The sequence below is a fragment of the Convolutriloba macropyga genome, chromosome 5 (assembly GCF_964194025.1).
Source record: "Convolutriloba macropyga chromosome 5, txConMacr16.3, whole genome shotgun sequence".
In the NCBI taxonomy this organism is placed as follows: domain Eukaryota; kingdom Metazoa; phylum Xenacoelomorpha; order Acoela; family Convolutidae; genus Convolutriloba; species Convolutriloba macropyga.
Window position 1 is genome coordinate 32,866,751 of NC_134472.1, and position 27,747 is coordinate 32,894,497.

At 35.1% G+C, this 27,747-nt stretch overlaps 1 protein-coding gene across 2 annotated transcripts; it reads right to left on the reverse strand.

The window, feature by feature from the left end:
• Window positions 1–634: 634 nt before the first annotated feature.
• On the reverse strand, window positions 635–22,579 carry LOC142339959 (uncharacterized). Of its 2 annotated transcripts, none has more exons than XM_075390331.1 (6): window positions 22,160–22,577; window positions 13,110–13,221; window positions 12,718–12,848; window positions 7,082–7,215; window positions 3,799–3,960; window positions 635–1,069 (listed from the first exon to the last, which is right to left on the reverse strand). In XM_075390331.1, the coding sequence occupies exons 1-6, from the start codon at window positions 22,401–22,403 to the stop codon at window positions 761–763; spliced, it is 1,092 nt and encodes a 363-aa protein (XP_075246446.1). In that variant the 5' UTR covers window positions 22,404–22,577; the 3' UTR covers window positions 635–760. The 2 variants fall into 2 exon arrangements, with proteins under 2 accessions (XP_075246446.1, XP_075246444.1); XM_075390329.1 differs by lacking the exon at window positions 635–1,069 and adding an exon at window positions 1,320–1,950 and having other exon boundaries at window positions 22,160–22,579.
• Between the last annotated feature and the right edge of the window lie 5,168 nt (window positions 22,580–27,747).

Consider the following 27,747-nt stretch of genomic DNA (forward strand, 5'->3'; position numbering starts at 1 on the left):
ATTATTTGAACGAATTTTTGTGAATTCTGGATGCAAAAAGAAATTAGCGTCATGCGACAGATCAAAAAAATGAATGAAAATTTTCCTTTGCAAACTATTTACTTGAAACTATGACAAAATTCCAGATCTTATAAGGGCATCTGATTTAGAAAATATCGACCAGTAAGGATGGAAGAAATTACAGGTTTATAATATATTAGTTCAGTTTTGAAATTTTGAGCTACTCTCTGTTTTTTAAGTAAAAATTCTCAGGAGTTGTTATTTTTTGCCGGAGAAAAATTCTTTTGTAGGTCATTAATATCAGCAATTAAAGTACCATCTTTTAAGATACATTTCCTGTTGTTTGGCTGTGAAACTGTTAAACTCAACTGGAAAGTTTTTTCTATGGCTCTAATGCTTAAATTACAAAGACATACAAAATCAATTAAATGCCGCTCGTTAGACATTTTCTAACGGAATAACATCTGCGGATTTTTGTAAACTTTTGTTATCTTGAAAAGGGATCTACTGTTGGTGGAAATTCTTTCCCTCGGAATTTAGGTTTGTTTTTAATAGAATCTTCCCAATGACCAATTTCGCGAGTCTCCTTTGAATTTTTGTCCTCTAAGGCAGTAACATAAAATCTGCAGAAAGATAGAAATCTACTAATATTATATTCAATTTTAGTATGCCAAAGCTGAAGCATCATTAGGGTCAACAATTACATGAAAAAAATGAAATCACATATGCTTTTATTCAAAATACTCATTTTTATTCAACTCTACTTTTTGGGATGAAAATGGACATGAGTAATGTTATCGTGCTTCCTTTCGAGCTCGAAAACGTTCAAGTCGTCCAAAGCTTTTATTTTATCTAAAGCGTTTCGTCCTTCACCCCGATTGCAGGAAACACACGTGGGGTCACACTCGTTGATCTTGACCATGGTCGCGTTCTCAATGACCTCTTTGACCTTGCGACCTCTGGAATCTTTGCTAAACTGTGTGACGGATGTGAACTTTTCCTCTGGTATGACTTTGCATTTGTGTTTTTTGGCAATAAACTTGAGGAGATTGTATTGCTTGTCGGCTACCTAGAACAGAACAGAACGTTTCATTTTTTCAGGTATGAAATCACATTTCAACTTGTTTGAGGAAGTGACAACATTATTCAGGTACCTTGGCTCATAATGCGCAAACACCTAATGTTTTCTCCTTAATATATACTAATAGGAAAACGCAGGTTCATTTGAACATTAATTGAAAACATTAGCTTCCTAAGTCTATTCGAAACGCTTTTGTTCTGTTCTAGTGAAGATCTTGTCAAACAAGGTACCTGAAAAATTGAATAAAAGAAATCTGCAATTGTGAAACGATGCTGTTATTAATATTTGACAAATAACTTGGTTATAAGACTGGTTTATATTTTATGGAAACAGTGAGCGGCAGTTCATCTCGCGAAATGATCGAGTTAATCAAGACTTCAACATAGCTGCAGATGAACCCACACAATCGAGTCTTCAATTTGAGCCCTGTTTTAACTAATATAAATCTTTAGTCAACATTCACAAAAGTTGTTGGAAAATATCTTCAAATGTTTATTTTTCAATCGAAGCTGCCAATTTGTTCACAGCGTAGGTTTGTACTTGAAGTGGCCATGACAGAAATGCTCGTCATGGCGTTCGCGTTCTTTCTTGCGACATGCTTCGAACTGATTCTTATGGTCGAAAGATCCAGTTTGTTCCAGACCACAAAGCGCCAAGTTTTTCATACACTCTTTGCATTTTTCGTTCAGTTCTGATATTTTGAACTGAGCCGAGTTTGAAATTTGTTCCTTCTTTTTCTTCCCTTTAGGGTCACGACTCACGGTTGTGACAGTGCCGAAGCTTAAATTGTCTGGGCTTTCCGAAATAGTTTTGCAATGATTGTGACCTCTCACAAGCACTTTGGCCAGCTTGAAAATGCGCTCGTTTTGCTAAAAATCATTTTTTACATGTTATTTACTCGCATTTTGTTCGAAAAGAGTTTATAAACTCTTGGCGTTTATTTGGCTCAATTTACTTAGACTCTAGGTTTTTCAATTGGGTCTCACAAATCTTAAATATGAAGCTTTTTAACTAATTCCTTTGTCGACAACCATATCCCGGAGCAAAGACATTATCCCTTTATTCTGGAGCAGTGAACAAAGCAGATTCTGTTTTTCAGGTACCTAATTGAAACCAGCAGCCAGATAGACGGCAGTTGTTTGCAAAAGAGTGAGAAACTTCTAAGAAAAATGCTAGCAATTGAAGCAGTTTTGACCTTAGATCTTAGATAATCACAAAGCTAGTCTATACGTAAGCGTGTGTGTGTGGGGGAGGAGGAGGGGGAGCGGGTGCACACGGACGCACACCCACAACCACCCACTCACCCACCAACCCACCCACCCACACACACACACACACACACACACACACACGTACACACACACACACACACACACACACACACACACACACACACACACACACAACACACTCGCACACCCGAACTCAACTGCAAGTCAACATCAGTACTGGGCACGTCAAATCGCAAGTCTACAAGCATATATCAGTACTGTGCACGTCTAAAAACAAGTCTGCAAGTCTGACAAGTCTTTGCCAAGACATGGATTACACTTGCAAGTTGATTTCCAAGTCAAAACCAACTTTTCCAAAAATTTCGAGTGAAAATTTCGAATTCAAAAAATTTTCGCAACGTGCCACGATTTTGACATTACTTGTAAAATGATGTAAAATGATACCGGGGGCATACCAAATTGTATTTCAGCACTATTTCAGGTGTTCTGTGCCGTTTTCAGCCATTTTTAAGCCGTTTTCAGCCGAATTTTAGCCGAAAATTCACATTTCTTAATTTTTCACATTTGGCAAATGTCGAATATCACTCGGGGAAAAATCCTTTAAAAAGGAAATACCGTGAGGGTGCCCATGTTAAGCCAAGGCCCTCTCGTTCGACCACTCGTTGATGCACTGTACAATCCTACAAATTTGAGAGGCCAAGACTTGCATTTAGACGTGCACGTCTAGGCCAAGACTTGCATTTAGACTCTCACGTCTAGGCCAAGACTTGCATTTATACTGACAAGTGTAAAAAGTGACATGATCATAGCTCTGAATCAGTACTGATATAAGACTTGCATTTTGACGTTCCCAGTACTGATATTGACTTGCCGTTCAGTCCGGGAAGGCATATTCTATTTTTCAGGTAACTAATTGAAACCAGCAGCCAGATAGACGGCAGTTGTTTGCAAAAGAGTGAGAAACTTCTAAGAAAAATGCTAGCAATTGAAGCAGTTTTGACCTTATATCTTAGATAATCACAAAAATAGTCTTTACGTAAGCGTGTGTGTGGGGGGAGGAGGAGGGGGGAGCGGGTGCATACAGACGCACACCCAAAACCACCCACTCACCCACACACACACACACACACACACACACACACACACACACACACGGATTTGAGTCTTAAGTTTCTTCATTATGTTTATATTGAGTTCGCCCAGGCTAAATTGATCCTGTATTGAAAATTACTCATACACCAAAATTAAGTCTGAGCAGAATAATGTTAGACTTTTGTTGGAAAAATTCATTGGAAAAGAATTTTACTGGGCTCATGAAAAAACTATTATTGGTCGACCTATGAGAAGACTTCTTCTTTCCTTTGCCTCACCCAGTGAATTATTAGTAACTGTATACCCGCCCCTATGACCCCATTATCTTTTCATAACTCGAGGTCTGGACTAGGGAGGGGGGATACGAGGAGGTGTAGGTACATTTAAATTGACCTCGTCAATTTGGTCCTGCTGTGCCTCCAGTGCGAGTGCCCTCTCCCTCCATATCATCATTCTGCTCTCCTCATTCAGCTCTTCGAATTCACCCTCGGCCTCTGTCACTATCAGTGGTCTACCAGAGAGAGACTTGGCGATATGGACTCGTAGCTTCTCCATCTGAACAAATTCAACATCATACATTCTTGCCGAGCTTTTTTTTAGAGCCAACTTCTAAAATCTTCTAAAGAACACCAAAACAGTGATTTACATTCAACGCGTCAGACCACCGATACAAATCTGGAGCCTCTTTAATTTTTCATTATGTTCATCAGAAATATTGCCCAGCAAAACATCTAAAATATTGGAGAAAAACATGTATTGAAATTTGTGATTCGCTTTTTTGTTATTTTTTTCATTTTTTGCTCTGAGCCCATCTGTTGCAGGAGGAAATTTTTCAATATTTGTTCTCCGCTCCAATTTTTGTTCCGTCAAGACTAGCCGACCGATAAATTTAAATGGAAAAATGGTCCATTTTATCTTTAGAAATCCAACAAGCGAGGAAATTTTTATGCTATGTTTTACGTTCAAAAAAGTCAGCTCGGTTCCAATGTCATGTGGCATGGAAAAGATCGTAAAAAAATTAGAAGAAACAGGCTCACTGTGTTTTCTACCAATTTCGAACACTGATTTCACACGAAATTTTTTTTTTGCCAAAAAATGCATCTTGGAATAGACAGTTGTAAGTGGAAAAATTTACTGTAATGACTCTGATGTAAAAAATTTTCAAGTCAGGGTTCAAAGTATGGCGGTTCTTTGAAAAACAAATAAACAGCAAAAATCAGTTTTTATCTAACAGTGGTTTTTTTTGTTTATACCAATTTTTAAAAGCAAAATAAATTTTTCGAGTGCTGTACTATTTGAGGTGTTTTTTTCTTGCAAAAGGTTGTGTTGTTCCTTGTGATGATCCAAGATCCAACAAAATTAAATAATTATTCATTTTTCTTATAAAAATTACCAAAAATACTAACGGAAACCAAATGTAGGTCATAGCACAGTTAAATTTACTTTGCCAAGTTAGCAAAAAAGAAGAATTTTTGTCCCACGACGCACTCAAAAAGAGCCATCGCGAAACACTCAATATACAATGAGCTCACATCCGTTTTTGTCATTTATGATCTGAAGCTTTGGGATAATTGAGATGGATGGCAAAACTACAGAAAAAAAACAATATGTCACTCTACTTCAAAATCATATATGTGCGTAGGTTAAAAAGTCAAATTTTATCAAAAATGAGGATCTATTCTGTTTCACCCCCCCCAGTGTTTTTTATGACCCCCAGTTACAAATTTTATGTTGTTATATAGCACCTTAATATGTAAGAAATAGCACGTGCGCCTGGGGGTCATAACAAATTTATGCTCACTAAGCTGGGGGGGGGGGGGCAGAATAGATCCAGAGAAGAAATGTTTACGTTATATTTGGTTCAGCCACGTTCACATGATTTAGAAATTGTCATTTAATTTGCAGAACAAAAGAATACTTTTGCTAGGCAGACTAGGCAGAACAAAAGAATACTCTTGTTTTTTATTGCGCATACAGATGATGAGTTAAACTTGAAGTAGACAGATTTGCATTATTTTCAATCAAGTTTGGTTTTTGTAAAGGCTCAATTCTGAAATACACTGGGTGGTGACTCCGGTAATCAATTGGTAAAAAAGTATATGTCAGAACAAAAAATTTGAATCTTCTCCGTCTATCCCCCCCCCCCCGTTAAGTTTTGCGCCCCCAGTTACAGAGAACATGCCATTACACAGTAATTCCGGATCTTTTTCGTTTGTGCCTCCCCCCAGTATGTTATATGCCCCACAATTACAGAGCACGTTACATTACATAGTAAATTTTTTTAAAAAAATATTTGGGACGTCTGTCTGAGGGGGTGCAAATAATATGCGCGCTCCAAGCTGCAGGGCACAAACGGAAAAGATCCAACATTTAAGTGGCCAGAGTGAACTAGTGCCCTGCTGCGAGGGCGCTTACGCGCGAGTGCTGGGGACAAGGCCCGAGCCGGACTAAGATTTTTTCTTACGTATTTTGAGAACCAAAGGGTACGAAGGCGTTGAATTTATTTTGAAATCGAAATTAAGAATACAGTTTTGCAGATTAGTGAAAAAAAACTTTCTTCAATTTTTGCTAATTTTTTTCTACAATTTCGATCTTTTTTTACCAATTCCTCCTCGCTGTCGAAATCTTCTTACCCAATAGACTTTTTTGGTGCATCTTTCATATCAGATACAGCAAAATCGCTAGATAGTTCCATATTTCCAGATTCAAGAGTCAAAAGTTAGATTTCTTAGGTTAAAAGACTGAACTTAGACTTAAAGAGATGAAAGTCTAGGTTTTTGTACTAAACTTATATAGGACACCAAGTGTTGAACAAAAAAATTGACTTTCACTTCTGTAAGTTAGTTTAGTCTTTCAAACTGAGCTCTCTGCCGCGAAGTTTTAGTGATCGGTGAAATCGTACACTGGGCTCTCTAAAACTCACGCGGTGAACATTCGCCACGTACGCAAATGCGTTTCCCCTCTTAGTTGCTGTCTCACAACAGCAGAATCTCACATCTGACAAAGTTTAACAAAAACGCTTCATTTCTTACCCTTTTGATTCTCTATGAAACTTAGAAACCTAAAACTTCTCCTCCGGACTTAAACACAGCACCCAGGCGCAGAAGTTTTTTGTTTGTGGACAATTGGTCCTCGCTATGTAATAGTAAATAGTTGATAAAATATTAGCCGATTTCCGTGGTTATTGATAGTGCTCCTGTATGTGAGCAAGCAGTAAATTGGAGAGCTAAGTCGAAGATCAAGTTAATGCCTACGCGGATGTTTTGAATCGTAGATTTCACGTTTATATTGTTTGACAAAACTGCAAAACTAAATATTGATAATCAACCTTTCAATCGTTGTAGGTTAATTCTGATCAGACTTCGGCTGATGTGAGTCATTTTTTTGCCATGATAAGTCTTTGTGCAGAAGTGGAAGATTATTCAGGAACGCAACTCAGCCTCCGGTGCTTTTTTGATGATATGATCATACCTTATTTTGATTGAGAAACTCTATCGGGGCCATAAAACGTTTTAAGAGTGACGGACTAATATGTACATGGAGTAATTTGCCCTAATGCGCCCAGTTTTACCCTTCATGTGGAGGGTAATTTTGACTGGGCCATTAATTCATGTTGTAAATTTCCTTTCTAAAATTGTGAAGAGAAAAGAAAGAACACTCCAACAATGAGACCGACCTCATAGTTCTCTGCAACTACCATCAACTCCATTGTTGGCTGTCTGTGATCAATTAAGAACTGTTCACACTTTTCCTTCAACTGTTCTGTCCCGTACACATAGGCCAATGCTGCTATCTGTTCCGCGTTGTCACCTGGCACAGAAAGGCAATCAACATTGATCAAGCTCCCAGAAATTTATTTTGGATAAACAAACGTTCTGAACAGATGATATCACTCTCATTTAAGTATAGATGAACATTTCAAAAAATAACACTTCAAAAAATCGAAGAGAATTGGTTATATGGATCTGCACATGAGTTTGAATCCGTCATGGCTATATGGTTCTATAAAACGCATGAACTTTACTACCGACAATAGGTTGCAGACTTTATATGTTCTGAGAGTGTTCAAATTGTTTTGAAATTGAAACGTTCATTTTCTGTGGAATTATGCACAAAATAGTGCCTATTTCTACTAAAATCAAACTGTTTTTAAGTCAGAATATGCATTTTTCAAAACACCGGCATTGAGACACCGATAACTTACTATTGGCCTTTCATTAATGAGACTAGGTAACACGTAGACAAAAAAGAAAAAAGGGCAAAATTCAGTAATACTTTTGATTTTTTTCGAAACAAAATTACTTCCAAAGTCATGAAAGCCATTAATTACAAAATGAAATAATAAAATATGTTCGTTTATTTGTCCAAAGGAAGCTCTTGAGACCTGAAATTATCCAGAATATGTCTTGCGTCTACAAAAAGAACGTCAATTATGACAAAAACCAAATTAAATTACTTTTGTTTTGTGAAAAACAGGTGTCGAAGCCAGTAAGGTCATAACGAATTCTTTCGAATTATTAGATTTTGTGACACCAATTTCTTTTGACACCTTCGTTTGACAACAATAATGTTATATTTGACCTGTAAATAACGAGACTAGGTAACAAAAACACACACAGAAAACAAAATTGCACAAAAAAAAAAACACACACAAAAAACAAAAACACACACAAAAACAAAAGCTTAAAAGTTTTTTTAATTTGGAAAACAATTATTGTCAATTATTCTCAATGAAAGCCATGAGCTATCTACTAATATCAAAATGTCGGCAAAGTTTTTTTTGAATAGCCAATGCAATCTGTCTTTATACAGGAAATTTCATTCGACCGAAAAAAAAAATAAAAACAACAGTTACAGACAAAATTAAAAAATTCAATTAAACTCTTCAAGAAAGAAAAATCGAAGCCCGTAAAACTACATTCTATATCTTTCAGGATTTTAATATGTTCAATTTTGCCATATTCTCATCGCCAATAATGTGATAAGAGAACTGTCACTAATGTGATAATGTGACAAAACTAGAAAACGTGAAAAACAGGCAAATATCTAAAATTAAAAGTGATTTGTAATCTAGTAGTATCAAAGCCAGAAAACAATAACTTGAGGATTAAAATTGCCAAAATGATTAACATTTAAATCAGTAGAAAGGTGAAGCATTCTTTCTGTGCTGACACTAAGCTACAAGCTGACCAAATTAAGAAAAAAATGGGGAAAAATTCATTAAGCCATTTTTTATTTAAAAAACAAATACTTTTTAAAAATCAAGACAACTACAAGTTTTCAAATAAAACCTAAATGCGTTAGCTTGGAGCCTCTAAGGAAGCCAATTGGACCTATCAATCCTGAACTGTTATTTGATATGTTCTGATCTTTAATTAATATTTAAAAAAATTCATTTTAAAAAAAGACGGACTGATTACGATTTGAAATTTTTTGGATTTTAACAGTCCAAGATTGGTCCCAAACTAGCACTGCTAGTGCTTATTGTCCATTAGGAACACTTAATTTATGAATGTTATAATTATAGATAATTTATTAGTTATAAGCTCAAAAATCAATTCTGCTTTCTGGATAATGAACGAGTAAAGTTAGCAAAATACGACAAAGTTCTAATTACAGAGCACTCTCAACAGAAATTGAAAAAAGAATAGCCCCCCATTTGCGTGTACAAAGATTAAATTGGTGTTGTTTTGGGATGCAATTCCGGAAAACTTAATCAAAGTGGACTAAAGAAGCCTATAACGTGCTGTTTTTGATGAAAAAGGCTGAATTTTAAAATATTTAGCCCAAAGTTATGATAAAAAAAATTAAATCAAATTAATCAACAATTCGTTGTCTTTGAAAACAAAATCAACAACACTGTTCTTACAAAAATGACAAAATTTTAGGCTAAAATTCCGGAAAACATGAAAAAAAACAACGGAGTTCACTCTATTTTTCTCAGAAGTTTAAACCTCGATAACACCCTGTAAAATACAAAAATTAAAAAAATCTTTTCATTTCCATATTCTACGCTGGACGAGCATTCTATTAATACCAGTCTCAACTCTCTACGATTAATATATCGATTGGTGAAAATTGTCTGAACAAAAAACCCATCTGAGTATATAGTTCCCTCGCCCCTCAAGGTCCGAAAAATTAAATATTGCCATGCCTCATTACAGCACTCAAAAGATTGGCCATCAATAAGACTGCGGGAGTAAAAAAAAAACAAACAACAAAATGAGCAACAACAAGAACATATTCTAAGGCAAAAATTCAATATCTAAACTTACCTAGTAACAAGGTTGAAAAACAATCAGATCGAACCTTAGCCACACAAATTATTTTTTGTTACTACAAAGCAGACCGGATTTTTAAACCAAAAATTTTCAAATGTCTTAAAAATTATTAGCTTTTAACGAAAAATTTCTCGATATATTTATCAAAGTCAATAACCAACCGCAAGGACCAGTCTTTGCTTAGAATAAGCCACTGAAACGGACTAAAGATGTAAAAAAAACTGAAAAAGTTAAAAAGAATTTTCTAATAGATAAATATTTAAAGCCATTAAAAGCTTTCGCTGTTATCTGATTTTTATGTTTTTTATTTCGAATGTTATTCGAACTAATTCAAGTAAATTTATATTGAGAGATTAAATATGTTCACTTGAGCTTCATTAGAAAATCATTGGGATCTGGTATTACGCGATTACGCTTAAAGAAGAGAAAATGAACACAAATGTTGACCACTAACAAAATTTATATTAAAACAATTATTGTCCTACAAACAAAACATCAATTATGACCTAATATCACTAAACACGCTAATATTTGAATTAAAAGGAAGTGGATGGGACCTCTCAATGATGACAAAAAGATACAAGTTGCAAATATAATAAAAACAAAAAAGTTTACAAAAAATACTTGAAAAGACATATTATCATAAATTTTAAGACTTTTTACTATAACCTTACTGCATTTAGTAGCTTCAATTGTTCAATCCTCCGTTAGAAGATTATGAGACCTCTCGGCATTTTAAGACTATATAAAAAAAACAGGCAAATTTAGCAGATTGAAAAAAAAACTGAGAGAGAGATGTGTCGAAGCTGTTAAAAAATGAACTATTCAGTAAAAAGTTTTTCATTTTCAAATCATTTTTCTCCAACAGTGGAATTATTTTTTTGTAACATTACGACATCAAAGCAACCAAAAAATATGAAGAATTAATTTAAAACCACGAAATTTTTGAGAAAAACCGTGATATCAAAGCCAAAAAAAGCTTTCAATGGAGGTCAATAAATAATAAGTTGTTATCAATCATGCCTCTAACCGATACAATAATTTGTGTCATTCTTGAATCATGAATAAGTCATCACAATAAGTCGTATGACCATGAAAAGGACAACAAATACAGGCATAAACAAAAAAAATCAAAATCAAAGTGCAAGAAGGCAGCTTTGAGGCCCTTAAAATCATACAATCTTCTCTGAACAACGTATCTACGATCAATTGTACAATTTCTCTAAGCCAATCAGAACTGTAAATAATAGGTTAAGTCGTAACATCGAAGTCAAAAAGATAATGGTTAAATGATAAAACCGCTAAGAAGATTAATTTTGGTAGCAGTAGAAAGGGAGGTAATCTTGTCTGAGACCGACTTACTTACAGTCCACCAAAATAAGCTCGGTTAATGTTCAAAATACTTCAAATTTTTTAAAAGTCTTTACAACCAATAATTGCAAAAGTTTTGCCTCGATGGGAAGACAAGGATATTTGCAATTTTTAGGTCATCACGTTACATCTTATGACTATTCAAACAACAACAAAAACAAGCAAAAACGTAAAATTCAGTAGAAAAAAGGGAGAAGAAAGTGTCGAATACAGTTAAACCATAAGCTTTTCTCTGAAAACTTCATCTATGATCCATTGAATATCTTTCCAAAGACAGTGGAAAATGTCAATATTAGGATAATGTGATGAGTTTCCAAAAAAAATGAGTTTTCAAAATTACGAAAGAAAACACTCAAAATTTTTTTTAAAATTATGAGAACTGGTGGCATTGAACTGGTGGCAAACAAATAGTTAGCAGAAAAAACCACAAGCCAGATTATTTTGGTTGCATTAGAAAAGAAATGGGCCCTGTCAATAGAGAGATCGACTTACAGTTCACAGAAACAAGTTTAACATCTGTTAATATTCAAAACCATTTTTTTCGAAATTTTTTAAAAGAGATAACAGTCATAAGCTGTCCAGTCGTCAAATGTCTACATAGGTTATCTTACTGCTCTTTAGGAAATCCACTGCACATTAAGTCAGCGAATCGATGCCATAGGACAACAAAATGTTACTAAAAACTCAAAAAGAATATCAAAATTGAAATAAATTACGAAAACTCATTATCGGAGCCATGAAAATTTGAGCGATTCTTTGAAAACGATTTTTTTTTCGTTGGGCATCATTTGACTGTAAATAATATTTGGCATCAACAGAACCTTGATTTGAAAATTGACCAGTCTCTAAGTGACCTGAAAAAATATATGAATTGGTTTTTTCAAATAGCAGCTCTCAAATAGAAATCAAATTTTTTTTGATAGTAAACTTCCCTATGACACAAAATTTAGCCTTTTTATGGCCTTTCATCTGTTAGAAACACAAAATTGTTTCATTTGTATTATAAAATGTAATTTTGAATTAACATTTTTATAGAGAAAAATCATAATTTGAACGAAAATTATGCTAAAAGTGAACAAAACATGCCAAACATCACGTGTTCACGCAACACTTTAAACCTCGATAACTCCTCGAAAAAAATGAAATTCAAAAAAAAATCTTTTTAATTCCAAAATCTACGCTGGACGAGCTTTTTAGGGATACCACTCACATTTCTCTACGATGAATATATCGATCGGCCAAAATTGACTGAACAAAAAAAACCTATTTGAGTATATAGTTCCTCCCCCCACAAGTGCGGTCGGAACAATGAAGCTCTTTTATTGTTGTCTGCAACCCGTCTGTAATTCGTTTGTTTAAATTAAATATTGTCAGTTTGAAGCCCGCTTTTTTGAAGATTTCATTCCAAAACAAGAAATAATGTCAGGTGTCAATAACGTTCAGTGAGTTTCAAAGCATCAAAAATAGCAACTAGTTGTTTTTTGAAAGTCTGCATGTGAAAAGCGCAAACGTCTATGTATGAACTAGCAATCTTTGATTCAAATAAACAAAGATTCTGTTGCGAACTATATGGTTTTCTGGGGATAGAGTTTTTCATTGTTCATCGGATATTCTGCGCTCAGGGCAGAAAAATTTTTCTTCAAAAAGAAACTGAACTAACTGGTGATCTCCTTTCCAGCTGGGTATAGACAAGACAGGAACTCCTTCATGTCATCGGGGTCCTCATCCAGACCCAGTTCCAGCAGACCCTCCTCTGTGTAAGTTAGTTCCTCATCATGCTCATTTTGCTGCCTATGGTGTTACATAAAATGCGATAATTGGAAATACAAGAGAAAGCAATAGAACTATGTTCAAAAGGTGACCTCATTCAAATGGCTCAATGTGCACGAACCTACTTCAAAGACTCTTCCATAAATAAAAGGAAGCTGAGAGAGATCGCAAAGATTTTCTAAGAAAGATAATTGTTTTCTTTAACTAATTGACTACTATTTTGTTGCAAGAAAACTTACAATTTTTTTCTTTACTTCGACGAAATAGATCTGGCTATTTTACCTATCATTTCGCTGTTCATCATCGTTGTCTCCGTCTCCAGTCGCTTTGTCACCTCCAGGCTGCTCTGGGTTGCATTTAGTCTTGAATACTGGAGACCAGATGCACAGAAAGTCTACAACACAATCAGTAATGCCTATTGCTACAAAAAACAATGTTTTCTTATTGGCATATTTGTGCTATGTTTATTTTTAATGCTGTGTACAACTATTACATTCATAGGCCGGCCTTGTCTTAAAAAAGTGAATATATTCACTTCTTACATCAAATTCTGCAATTCTTAAAACTTTACAAAAGACTCACAGAATATTATATTAGACCCATTTATATCTAGTAAGCAACGCAAGGTTCAGTGAAGGGTTAAAAAATAGCAGGCAGTCAATTAACAAATAGAAAAAAAATTATTGTGTTTTGGGCCCGCACTCAATTAAAGAAACAGAAAAAATATGTGAACAAAACCCAAGTCCTGACTGTATTGAGCGTTAACTTTAAAAAAAATTAACAAAAGTCAGGCACTGTTTTTCTTTTCTGGTTTTATTTTTCTTTTTCTGTATTTCAATTAAAATTACTTGATACTTACTTGATAGCTATCAAATAAAGCAGTGCAATTATTTTTATCATCAAAATAGACTTCTTATTTGCAATATTCTACTAAAAGAGCACTTTATGGTTATGTTTTTGTACCAGAAAATATATAGAGAGAAATTAAAAGCACTCAAAAAATTTTAATTGGAGCGAAGCCGTATAGCGAAAAATTTCGAAATTTTAGTAATTATTAAGTGAAAGTTTTCAACTAACGTTTGATGTAAATTATGTGAATCTATTAAAACTGTTTTTATTAAAACACTGTTAAATTTATTATTAAACACATTATTAAATTACTCTATTAAAACACTGTAAATATATAAACCTATAAAAACACTGAAGGACAGTAATATATATTTCATTTGTTACTAAAAAAATTAACGGAAGCGAGAAAAGTATCAAATTGCGTCATATTTCTCAGCATTAAAGATTCAAGTGTTTAAAATGCGTACAGAAATCGTTCAAATTTACGTATAAAGCTCGGACAAAGTGCAAATATTATAATTTCACTTAACCTTATCAACAAATCTATCAAAGAGAGCGTGTTTGCACTTATAAATTTTCGGTTTTTTGCACGATTTTTTACAGAATGGTGACCGGCTTTGACCTCAAGTATCAGAAACAGACTGATACTGGTCAAATGAACACAAAAATTTTGCCGTCTAAGAGCACTTATGCCTATGATCCTCAAAACGTGGCTTGACTGTTGTAGTACGTTTCTTCAGAGCAAAACAATGTTCAATTTAAACTTCGGTAGTATGTTTTACCACTTAGTTACTGAATCATCATCAGTACCTTGTTCAAAAAGAGTCTTTTAATTCCGAAAGAAAAGATCGCATCGAAAAGCAATCCGTTAAACCGAGTAGCTGTGTTGCTTCGTTTTCTTTTTTTTGTTGAACCGATTGGTCTCAGCCGTTCGGCTAGCTGCCTCAGACGGTTGACCGAAATTAATGGTGACGTAAAACATCTTATCGTAATCAATGCACTCCATATTTTTTTAAAAACTGCTTCTGCAGCATACTCACTTACAAATTCAAGCCCGATGGGTTGACTATCTACGGGCTAAAATACGAGAACCTTATGCTATCCTCAAACCAAGATTTTCACTGCGTTTAAATAAACCTAACCGTGTTACGTGCAGAATTTCCTACGCTGTCAATATTCAACCAATAACGGCTAACCTCTCAGTAGAAACAAATGCATACAAATCTCCTACCTTTACCAACAGCAATTTCGACCACTTTGAACCATTTTATGTCACCATTCCTCTGACTGCCGAGAAAAGGTGAAGAATTTTTTTCCTTTGTTTGACTGCCTGTGTTGTCCACATGTACATCGTCACGTCCATGGACGCTTAATCGTGTGTTATTGGACGAAAGTGGTTTGTGTCTCGTCGTTGAAAAGCTAGCTTGATTTGTTCTAGCAATATTACTAACTTTATTGGTGCCGAGAAGCTGCTCCTTGATAATAATTTGAAAAACGGAAAGCCATTAACATCGAAGTTGAACTTGCCCACAAAGGCATTTTTTGGAGATTTCACTCGGACAGTGCGCCACATCGATGTGGCATCTGGAAGAGGCTAACACGTAGTTTTAAGCGAATACTTTACATACACTAACGTTGGTACTCTTCGCTTCACTGACGAGATTTTGAACACCATTTTTTGTCTCGCAGAATACTCACTTAACGCATGCCCGTTGGCACCCGTAGGCACCAACCCGATCAATCTAGAGGCAATAACACCAAATAATTTTCGACTTGCAAACTAAGCAATCGCAATTTCGACAATTGATGGGTTTGACCACCGTAAGCAATTTTCTCGCGCACAGTCTTACGCTAACGCTATTTGGTCTCGTTGGATCAAAAAGTACCTCCCGGCACTGAACTGACGATCGGTGACATGGTTTGGGTAGTTGAAGAGAGCAACCCTACGGTTTATTACCCTAATTTTCGGACCACTGATCTTCGTTACGGCTCCGACTGCATCGCACGCTCCGCTGTATTTCGCACGTCCACTTGATGGTTTGTCCATCCGCTTGTAAACTTAGCACCCATTTTCCCAACATCTTCTTCTGCGTTGGAAGACGCTGCTAAGTAAATAAACGTACGCGAGAACTGTATCAATTTAATACATTTTTTTCAGCCAATCAGATACAAGTGTAGGAAGTGTTTTTAGAAATCGTTTCAATTTATGTATAATGCTCGGAAAAAGTGAAAATAACATCAATTCATTAAACCTAATCAATAGGCTTATCAAATAGTGCGTTTTTAAACTTAATATCTTTTGGTTTTCTGCTCGGTTTTGTACAGAATGGTGAGCGGCTACGATCTCAATTATCAGAAACAGACTAATGCCAGTCAAATCAGAACAACGACTTTACCGTCTAATAACACTTGTCCCTATGACCGTTGTGAGAAAGCTAATAAGTGGCTTTACTGTTGTAATATGTTTCCTTAGAGCAAAAAAATGTTAAATGAAAATTTCGGTAGTCTGTTTTACTTGCAGCTTTATGCCACGCACGCTCTAAATTACTCAAGTGTCTCCGCCAATTGTTTTTAAATGACAATTAGTTAATGGTGTTTTTAAAACGTAGTATTAGTTTCAAATTATTACGCCATTTCTACAGCCCTCGAAAATGATATAGACGAAAAAATTTTTACTTTTATCTGATTAGTTGAAAACTTTTGGGTGCGGATCGATATCTTCAAGAGAACAATGGCAAAAGTAGGGGATCCAAATAAACCGAAAGTCTGCACATGCTCAATGCACTTTTAAGAGCACTTTACTAACTTATTCTCATATAAAAACAATTGTTCAGACATTAAGAGTTATTTGCAATATCTCGCCAAACAAACACCTTGTCAAATATTTGCCAAGTTTTACAAATTAGTTGCCGGAGTAGCGACGGGGCAGTTGTTAAGCAATGTGCACCAACGATGAAAAGTGGCAAAAATATGAACCATTGAATGACTTTTTTCCAATTGCATAGAAATGGCTCTCATCCGAGATATTTTTTTGCTATTATAACAACCCGGGCCGAGGTGTCAACGCTAAAAAACGCAAAATTATGTAAGATTGGCGTTGAATGCGTTGAATTTATGTAAGATCTACGCTTGAGCGTAGATCTTACATAAATTCAACGCATTCAACGCCAATCTTACATAATTTTGCGTTGAATTTTGGCGTAGATCTCACATATTTAGCGTTGAATTTTAGCGTAGATCTTACATATTTATTGTTGAATTTAGCGTAGATCTTACATAAATTCAACGCATTCAACGCCAATCTTACATATTTTGCGTTGAAGTTTGGCGTAGATCTTACATATTTAGCGTTGAATTGTAGCGTAGATCTTACATATTTAGCGTTGAATTTAGCGTAGATCTTACATAAATTGAACGCTTTCAACACCAATCTTACATATTTTGCGTAGAATTTTGGCTTAGATCTTACAAATTTAAGGTTGAATTTTTTGAATTCCATTTCAGACCACTTTAACCAAATTCAACGAAAAATATGTAAAGTCTAGGCTAAATTCAACGAAATATATGCAAGTTCTACGCTAAATTCAATGCAAAATATGTAAGGTCTACGCTAAAATCAACGCAAAATATGTAAGATCTACGCTAAATTCAACGCAAAATATGTAAGATCTACGCTTTATAAGGATTTCGGCTGTTAATGAAACCAAGGTACGGTGGCGCAATGGTAGAAAAGGCGACAAGTAAACAGGAGGTCAGTGGTTCGAGTCCTATACCAAGAGTTCTACGCGTTGATTTTTTGTAAGATCAACGCTAAATTCAACGCAAAAATATGTAAGATCTACGCTAAATTCAACGCTAAATATGTAAGATCTACGCTAAATTCAACGCTAAATATGTAAGATCAGCGGCAACTAGCGTTGACAAGTCGGAAAATTCACCGCCATTTCTTACATAATTTTGCGCTGAATGCGTTGAATTTTTGTCTTTAAATTCAACGCATTCAACGCAAAATTATGTACGAAAATTGCGGTGAATTTTCCGACTTGTCAACGCTAGTTGCCGCTGATCTTACATAATTTTGGCCAAATTCCTCGGCCCGGGAAGGAGAACGTCACAGACCATTAATTAGGTTAATGAAAATTACCAAAATTGACATTCATATAATTACATTTTTTTTTCATTTTGCTCTCTTGGGGTTACGATGTGAAATAACCCAGCTTTCAATAAATAAGTGCTACATTTGCATCAAAAAATAAAATGCAGTTAATAGTAACAAGGAATTCTAATTTTTGAACATGCACAGCCGTCATCTGGACGTCTATGTCATTCAAACAACTCAAAATTTTTTCAGTCAAAATTACCTTGGCTGAAGATTTTCCCCAAAAATAACGGGCAACAGTGTAAAGTGTATAAAAATTAAAAAACACGCCCCTATTTCTACGCTTAATTGGGGGGCGAAGTTGTTATAATAAGAGAGTAATTTGAAAAATAATAATGGAAGGAAGTGAGGATTGCTCCCCCGTCTTCTCTTTGTCGAACCTGTTACTTTCACTCTGTGCTGTAACCATTGCACCAATTGATACTAAGACTACACATTTCATTTTGGTTACAATGGTAATTCTCTAAAAGTGTAATTTTTTTATCAGTCCACCCGGAATTACACTCTTTACAAACATTGTAAAAAGAGTGGAGAAAAGAGTGTCAATACAATCTTTTAAAATTACACTCTTACCCTCCTTTCCCCGATAAATAGGAGCGGAATACGCATTACACCCTAATCCCCACTAATTAGGGTTAGATTAAGCGTGACGCCTCGGCGAGGGTAGTGGATTAATTGATGTGAGGTAAAGTTAAAATGTTCGGATTGAAACAAACGGCTATCATCTTCTATTATTTAATGTCGAATTGTACACTCGACTTTGTGTTTGGTATAACCTAATCAGTTTGTCAATTTTAACAATGACATTAGAGCTCAACAAGGCGGTTCGTTAATGTGCGTTCGCGCATGATGTTACGACCCGAGCTCATCTACATTTTTGACTTAATTGTCAACCAAATGAAATAACAAAAATAGATGATTGAGTTTAAAATAATCGTTACACAATCTCTCTACTAATTGAATTACATAATGCCATGCCTCATTACAGCGCCAATGACACCTGACATTAAACAGACTTCGAGACAAAAAAAAACAAACAACAAATTTAGCAAAAACAAAAATTTTACGGCAAAAACTGAAAATCTAAATTTAAAAGCTCATAGTAACAACGTCAAAATGCAGTCAGATGAAACCTTAACTACTCGAATTTTTTTCTCCTAACTGTGGACTGAAAGTTTTCTGAATGAGACTGTGTAGCAAGTCAACAAAGACAACGATCAATGAGGCGAAATTCAAAAATTAATCAACATTTTTAAACCAAGACAATTCAAAAGTCTTAAAAGTCATTAGCTTTAAACTAAATAATAATTGATAAATTACTAAAAAGTTTTCACACAACGAAAAGGAACTGTCTTTGGGTAGACTACGCCATAGAAATGAACTACAGAAAAATTTAAAAAATTACGAACGATTTGCGAAAACACAAACTATTGCTACCATTAAAATCATTAGCTATTATCTGAATATCATGTATTCTTAATTGAATTCTTATTTCTAATAATTCAGTTGAAGGAATTATACTGTGAGATTAAATATGTTGATTAGGACATCATTTGAAAACCATTGGGATTTGTTACTACGCGATTGTTCTGAAAGAAGAGAAAATGAAACGCAAAAAATGAGCATTAAAAAATGGTTTATAAAAACGCGTATTGTCCACCAAACAAAGCATCGGTGACAAAAAAAATCAGTAGATATGTTAATATTTGAAACACAAGAAATTGGATGTGACTTCTCATTGATGAAAATAAGTTACAAATTGAGGAAAAAAACAACAAAAACTGAAAAGTTTGAAAAACATTTGAAAGTGTATATCATAAACTTTAAGACTAAAAGCTACGAACTGACTGCTTCGGGTAACATCATTAACTCAACCCTCAATTACAAGCTTAAGAGAGTTGTCAGCAATTTACGGCTACCTAAAAAACAAAAACAGGCAAAAATAGCAATTTCGAGAAAAAAAAGAGCGAGAAAAGTGTCAAAGGCATTAAAAAATAAACTTTTCCCCAAAAACTTTTCTATGTTGAAATATTTTTAACAGAAATCGGATTCTTCTTTTTTTCAATATAATTTCAAAAATCGAATTTGAAGAAATAAAATGGAGCAACGAAATTTTTGAGAAAACTCGTAGTCTCAACGCCATTAAATTCATAAGCTTTCAACGGAATCCACTAAATACGCGAGATTATGCCTCCGTGGGACAACAAGTTTTTTGTAATTCCTATTTTATCAACAAGACCGTACAACAAGTTTTTGACGATGAAAACAACAACGAAATCAGGCAAAAACTAAAAACTCAGTAAAAAAAAAGTACCAGAAGAAAGTGTCGAAGAAATTTTAATCATAAGCTCGTCTCTGAAAACTTTATCTATGATCCGTTGAGCATCTTCCCTAAACCAATGGAAACTATCAGGATACTAATAGGATAATGTGATAAGATTTCAAAAGGATCCAAAAATAATAAAAAGTACCCGAAAACCAAAAAAATATAAATGAAAACTGGTGGCATTGAAGTTTTAAAACTAATAGGTAGAAAAAGGAGCCGCTAAACAGATTATTTTTTACTGGACTAGAAATAAAAGAAGATCCTCTAAGTACAAAGGCCGACGAACAGTTCAAGTAAAAAAGTTCAGGATTGGTTAATGTTCAAAAAATAATTTCGAAAAACTATTTTTAAAAACTTAATAGTTTTCAAACTCGAAAGCTTTCAACGGAGGTCAATAACTACGCTCGGGAATAACACATTGACGAGGGAAGAAACATTTCATGCATAGATAGACAATAAGACATCAAAATAAGTCTTAAGACTATGAAAACAACAACAGAAAAATTATCTTTAAATTCTTAACAGCCATTAAATTCAATAGGTTTCGACGGAAGTCAACAAATACCCTCAAAAATGCCCCAATGGGAGTATAGGGATGGTTGTTATCCATAAGTGATCAACACGACATCACAACAAGCCGTATGACTATAAAAACAAGAACAACAAAAACAGGCAAAAACCAAAACTTAGTAAAAAAGTGCGAGAAGAAAAGTTCGAAGCCATTTAAACCTCAAGCTTTTCTCTGAAAAATTTATCTGTAATCCATTGAAAGTTTTCTTTAAGCCAATAGAAGCCGTCATTTTTAGGATAATGTGATAGGATTTCAAAAGTAACAATAATACGGAAACATCCAAAAAATTTTAAAATTTTTTTGAAACCTTGTGTCATTGAAGTCATATAACTAAAAACTAGAAGATAAAACTGCTAGCCAGATCAAATTTGGTTACAGTAGGACGGAGGAGTGTGCTGTCATCGCAGAGGTTGACTTACAGTTCACGATAATAAGTTTACGATTGGTTAATGTTCGAAAAAATTTTTCGAAAATTTATTTTTAAAGTCTTAACAGCTATTAGCTGTCCTCCCAAAGCACTAGATATGTTCACTTACATCTTTACGGAATATATTGCATTGTTCGTCAATGAGTCCATGCCATAGGACTTCAAAAAATTGTTGAAACCCCAAAAAAATTCAAAATTTCTTTTAAAATTAAGAAAACTCAGAGTCGAAGCCAAAAAAACAACATGAGCAATTCCTTGAAAACGATTTCTTTTGTTCACTGGACTACACTTGACTGTGAAGGAGGTTGGTTTGTCATTAACGGAACCTCGATATGAAAAGTGACTTGTCTCTAGGTGACTTAAAAAAGCAAAAAAAAAGTAGAAAAGTTTTATAAAAAAGAGCTCTCAAATATAATTCAAATTTTTTTGATATTGAACCTCCCTATGAGACCAGAAGTAGTCTTTTGTAACGCCTTTAGTCTATAAGGAACACGAAATGGGTTCATTTTTGACAAGAAATTTAAGTTTGGAATACTATTTTATAGAAAATATCTTAATTTGAAGAAAAATTACACTAAAAGTTAACAAATATCCCGTGTTCACACAAAACTTCAATCCTCGATAACTCCTCGAAAAAAAACGAAAATCAAAAATAAAAGATTGATGGGTCCATATGAAATCATTACGAATAGGATCAGGTTAGCAATTGTTCTGGCTAGCATTATACGCATTCATTGTTTAATTTTTTTTCGCATTTAGCTTTGAAAACACCGAGTAAGTGCGAGTATTTTCCTGGAAACATGATTTCGGCGTTCTTTTTTTCCGGTTTTCAAAATTTGTACGCAAAAGTTATGCGGATGAATTTTTTTAATGACAGCTACAAAACTATAATTACTCATAGACACTATAATAGGAAGCTGAATGTTAAAATTTTTTCAGGTGTGAGATCAAGCCGGGCTGATAACCCCTTGTTGTGGAAGAGAAATGAAAGCTTAAACACCTCTATGGCAGTATATGTTTTGGCCTCTGCAGTTGATCAACATACTGCACGTGCCATCATCTTCATCAAAATTCAACTCTTTCTTCTCACTCCCACCAGCTGTCATGCTCGTCTGGCTTCGACTTGCCTGCTGCGACGATTGGACACCTTCTCCATGGCCAAGACCCGACAATTTCTTTTTGCTGTCCAGGACCGCCCCCGTTTTCTCTTTGATTTTTCTCTGCTGAGATATCTTTGTAGCCATAACTACTTAGTTATTACATTTGTTTTGCGTACAACACACTCAAAATAAATTATTAGTACGCGGTATATAGAGCTCAAAATTGGCGTAATAAATTCAGCTCTTGATAAACGAGTGAGCGTTAAAATTCAGAAGAGTTGTAAAAATGCTGAGTTTGAAAGCTCGGAGCTTCTGTTTAAAAAAAACCACATGCACAGCTTATTACGATAGCAGGTTTTCATTGATATTGTTAATCAAAACAAGGTTTAATTTTGCTCGATAATATCATCAATGTGTTCAAGTTTTTGATGTTCGTAAAATGTGCTTGAATTTGAAAGAACAATAAGAATGTCATTTTGAATTTAAGTGACCAGGACTGGCAAAAAAGAATGACTTTTTATTATGAGTACGTATTTATGAGTAATATTTAAACCGCAAGTTGATGCATGCAACATATGAAAGTATCATGACTGTAAATGCAGTTTTGAGTATTAATTTTTATGTCCATCTTTTTCAACAACTACGCGTGAAAAGAATGGAATATATTGATACATGAAGCTGATTTTGAGACAAAAAGCGATGGATATAGTATTAATAGCTGATCAAGATTTGAAAGAAACGCTTGTGATAATTAAAATGCAAATTTTGCATCTAAAAACGTTTTCACCGTGCCTACATTTTGTTCAAATTTTTGAAACAAAATTATACCCAGAGAGTATAAAACAAAAGCGAATCTAATTTATCTGTTTAGGTCAACGCATTGCGTTAGCTGAAATAATCCTGATTCATTTATCCTACGTTTTTCATTTAGGGACGATTATCTTTGTAGCACCCATTTTGGGTTTAGAATGGTCAGTTTGTCAAGGTCTAATAAATTTAGCCAGCCATTATCACGCAGGATGAGGTGTTCGGCCCACGCCAACGCTGATCAGACTTATTTGTGCTGCGCACAAGAGGTACCAGACCGTCCAGGCTAAAACCGGCTTTGATCAGGCTGATTTGTACTCAGCACAAGAGATACCAGACCGTTCAGGGCAAAACCGGCTCTGATCAGAACAATTTGAAACGCGTACAGTGGCGTCATACCCACTTGGGCCGCTCAGTGAGTTGTCAGACCTACTTGGGTTGCGCACTGGAGGTGCCAGACCAAAGTGGGTCAAGCACTGGTGGTGCCAGACCCATTCGGGACACCCACTGGGAGTTCGCCGATTGACAATTCTAATCGTTCAACTGGAAGTAATCATTGATGTATTGTTTTCAAAAAATAGATGTCATTTTTTATATATGGTTTTTGAGTTTTGAAAAATTATTATTTTTGAGGAAACAAAAATTTTTAGCTCAACAACAATTACCAGAACTTAGTTTTTGGAATGCTCTTAGATTTTCATCAGCTAAAACTGTTTAATTATCTATTCTGGTTTTCGGGAGACTGGCTGTTTTCACGGTTGAACATCTTGGTTCTGTGCATACTTTGTAGACTTTGAAAGGATGTCTGATCAAACCGCTGAGACTCTGGAAAAGGCGCTGTTCAGACCATCAAAATTATAACAGGGAACTATTCATACTCTAGACTACGCTTTGATCAGACTATCGGGATCATGGGCGGGGCTCTGATCGGATTTTCAAGATCGTAGGCATACGCTGATCAGAGTGTGCAGACTCTGGATGTGGCCCTGATCACACTTTCAAGACAGTAAGTAGGCCTGTCAGACTGCAGAACGTCGCCGTTTATCCACCCTCTGCGCAATCCTAGTCTGTCTAATCACATCTGGCTTGAGTCGCGCACCTCATCATTTAACTTACGAATACGGTGATCCGGTATAAATTAGTTGTCGTATGTCGTGGCAGCTTCAATCCAAAGTATATAATTTCATAAGGAGAAACATTTTAAGACATCATGGAAAGGTTAATGCCATTTATAAAACTCTGCGTATTTGGAAATAACTATTGAATCGGAGCATGTGAGTTAATAACTGACAAACTTTTACGCCACCTGCGAGCCGTTAGTTTTAAGTTTTTCTTTTTATTGCTAGCAATAAATGACAAGATCTGCAATGTACTCTCACTACTAGTCGCGAAAATAAAAGAATGAGAAAGGTCAAAGCTTCGATACATGGCAAACTTTACAATTAAACAATATCAGTGGCGTTGTACCTGTCTCAGTAACAACCAATGAAGTTGGCTTTCAAAAATGTGTTTCATAACGCAGATTTGTTATTTATCAATTTTCCCTACTTTATTTGTAAAATAGCGTAGTTCGAAAATCTGTTATTTTGCGAACACATAATGCATCATTTTTGAATCTTTTTCCCTGAGGACAATATTTAGCGAAACCATTTTGATCCATGTTTAAATTCAGCAATCGTTTTTCAGACACCTTTTCATTCAACAGTAATCTGATTTATACTCTCACTACGCAAGATGATTTTTTTGCTCGAGAAATTCTTATTCATTTACAAACTTTCTCCGAGAAAATACTTTTTTAAAGTTAATTCTGTAACCAAAAGAGAACTTTTGTTGAAAGAAAAATAATAAAGTAAGACAAGTTCTTATGAGTCAATTTTGGGTAAACTTTTGATAACATTTGTCCACTCTCCGGGAAAAAATAGAAGCGCAACTTCTTAAAGGCATCCTGTTGCCAAAAAAATTTCTAGACTCCCAGTTGATAAAGCCAAAATCCGACATTTTGAGCTTCAACTTGACACTAACTTGCAAAAACTTGACACTATGAAGCTCAATCTTCGAAATGTTGCTGAAAAAAGCACAGGCGAAACAAAAAACTTGCAATCATTTTTATTTATTTTGGATCCCAAATGCAATCAAGCTCGAAATTAATAAAGTTTGGGCACTTTTGAAACTAACGCTGATTGTTTACCTGAAGCTTCCACATTATTTTGGTTCTTACAGCCGTTATGTACCAAGACTTGAGGTTTATATTTTGAAATAGCTCTTGAAAAAAAAACTTGTCAACCCTTCAATAGAGTTTAATGTTAATATCAAGTTCATCACATAGATAAAAACTTACTAGCTAGAATTACAGATAAATTAATTCCTCATAGGGTTCATAGAACGCGAAAGAATACTGCTAAACTGATAAAACTTTCCAATAGCAACCATCAACTCAATTCTCGTACGAACATTTGATTTTTTAAAGAAATTTATCTAGACAACTTCACTAACAGTTCTTAAGTATTATTATAAAAACCGCAATGAGACAAGGAAATGAAAACCTATTTTAATGTCTTTTTGGCTGTTTGTCTGGAATTTTGTTCCTAATTTTTAAGCAAATTTTTAAATTAAGCAAAACAATTAAACTTCATTTTCTTTTCAAAAAAATAAGGTTAATAAAACTATACAAAGATAGTTTGAACCGAATGTAACTGATACCTATGATTTCATCAAAAGGCATTTTAACACAATTAAATTTTTTGGACACATTTTTCATTTTTTTAAACAACATTATAGCATTGATTCTACCCGGAAAAACTACTAGTATCAGCAAGTCAAAAATTCATTCCCTTAGACGATTTTCGTCTATTGGTTTCTTCCTTTATTGGATTTTTCACTGATGATCTCTTCCCATTAATTTCGCAAATAATGTTTTCACCTGATGAGCAACCGGAAAAACTTCAATTTTTAAAACCTCATAAAACTGATCTTGAATGGATACAGCAAATTAGAGCAGCTGATTACCCATCTGTTACAGATAATAGAATCTAAGAAGAAATTGTTGACAAATTTATTATTAAAATTTTTTTATGGGAAAGAAACAACAAATTCATGTTACCACAATTAACATTCATACAATTAGAAAATCTCGGTTCATAAACGATCAACGATCATTGTTATCAGTTCAACCCATGCAATCACCCATGCAATCAAAATAGTTTCCTTTTTAGAAAAATTGTTTGAGGTAAAACTTCCTGTTCTGGACAATCACATTTCACCCGCCACTGAGGTGCAACTAGTATGACAATTCAATTAATTTGGGCTCCCCGCTCATTGGGTGAGTCAAAAACTTATCACTATAGATTGTCCCCGCTGATGGACGACACACTATTCAATGCCGACTCGCCTCCTAACTTCTGCAACAAGGATTTAAAGATCTGCTCCCGTTTCATATGTGTCTATAATCTCGCATCCCTTGCAAGGAGCATGATTGCAGACCCCCGAATTGCTGTAACAGAGACTGATTGAGATAACCTACTTAAGGCTACCGACAACCCCGCCGGCTGCAAATTTCTGTTATCAGCCAGAGTAGCGATTCTTTTGAGGGTCTTACGAACTGTCTCTGAAAATCCTCCAAACGTTTCGAAAGCCAAAGGAATGAATTGAATTCTGACTTCACAATTCTGGGCGTACTGTTCGTACTTCCTGTCCTCAGCAGCTGACAGAGCGAAACCACTCTTCTCCGACGCATTTATAATAAGGCTTGACTGCAAGGGAGAAGTGACGGTAACGTCTAAAGCTGCTGGCTGACCGGCATTCCATACAGGTAAGAAGATATCGCCCGGTCTGGAGTTATTGTCGGGTAGTAAACTTTTCTGTTCAAAGATGGGTGACAAAAGAGCTCCCGAGCAAGCTGATATAATTTTGTCTCGTATACGATCATGACGAGAGATCATATCACCGCGACCATGGCATGACACCGCATGGTCGCCATTACATCAAGAGTCCCAGATTTACAAAAAGGACATTTTCTCTGAGAGCAACACGGAACTCATTGGAAGATAGGTGTAGTCCCAGAGCTGGAATTGGGGCTGCGGATAACCAGGCACCAGACTGCGACAGAGAAAGAGATTATAAGCGAGCTTTTTTTCCTTATGGAACTTTGTTTTCCTAACAAGTTGTCAAAGGCTGAGTTATCAAGTTCCTCCTGAATTTTTCTTTGAGAAGGATATGTCGTCGCAACTTCGCTCAATTCTTCAACTGCTTACGCAAATGAGATGTCTTCAGTTGGATTATGGCCTGTTAATTTTTCTACAAGAACAGAGGTTTGAAAAACAGATCCAACGTATGCAGCCTGAACTTAATCTGCTGATCGTCTTATTCCTACACCGGTTTTATTGATTGGAAGGCATGCTTGGTCCAAGAGGTGTCTGACAACAAAACTCCAAGAATACCTTCAAATGTTGCACGCTGAACCGAAGGATTTTATTTGATTCGTTCGAGGGAGAATTGCATCGCAAAGAGTAGACCATTTTGGGAGCACCAAGGCCAAAACGCAAAATACCAAGAGCACATTGACGATCGTCTACATATGCTAAATTGTCTACAAGTTCCCCTAATTTTTTAACGCGTTCGAGTAAACAAGAGGAAACAAAAGCATCAGATCCTATAGCAGCTCCTAAAATTTCAATTCCATCTA

What these genes read in the sequence shown, in the direction of transcription:
- LOC142339959 (XM_075390329.1), bottom strand. Translation starts at nt 22,403, where the DNA reads ATGGCTACAAAGATATCTCAGCAGAGAAAAATCAAAGAGAAAACGGGG. An exon ending in GATGAACAGCGAAATGATAG is followed by an intron (nt 12,849 to 13,109) that starts GTAAAATAGCCA and finishes GTAACACCATAG; the next exon opens with GCAGCAAAATGAGCATGATG. An exon ending in AGCAGGACCAAATTGACGAG is followed by an intron (nt 1,951 to 3,798) that starts GTCAATTTAAAT and finishes AATGATTTTTAG; the next exon opens with CAAAACGAGCGCATTTTCAA.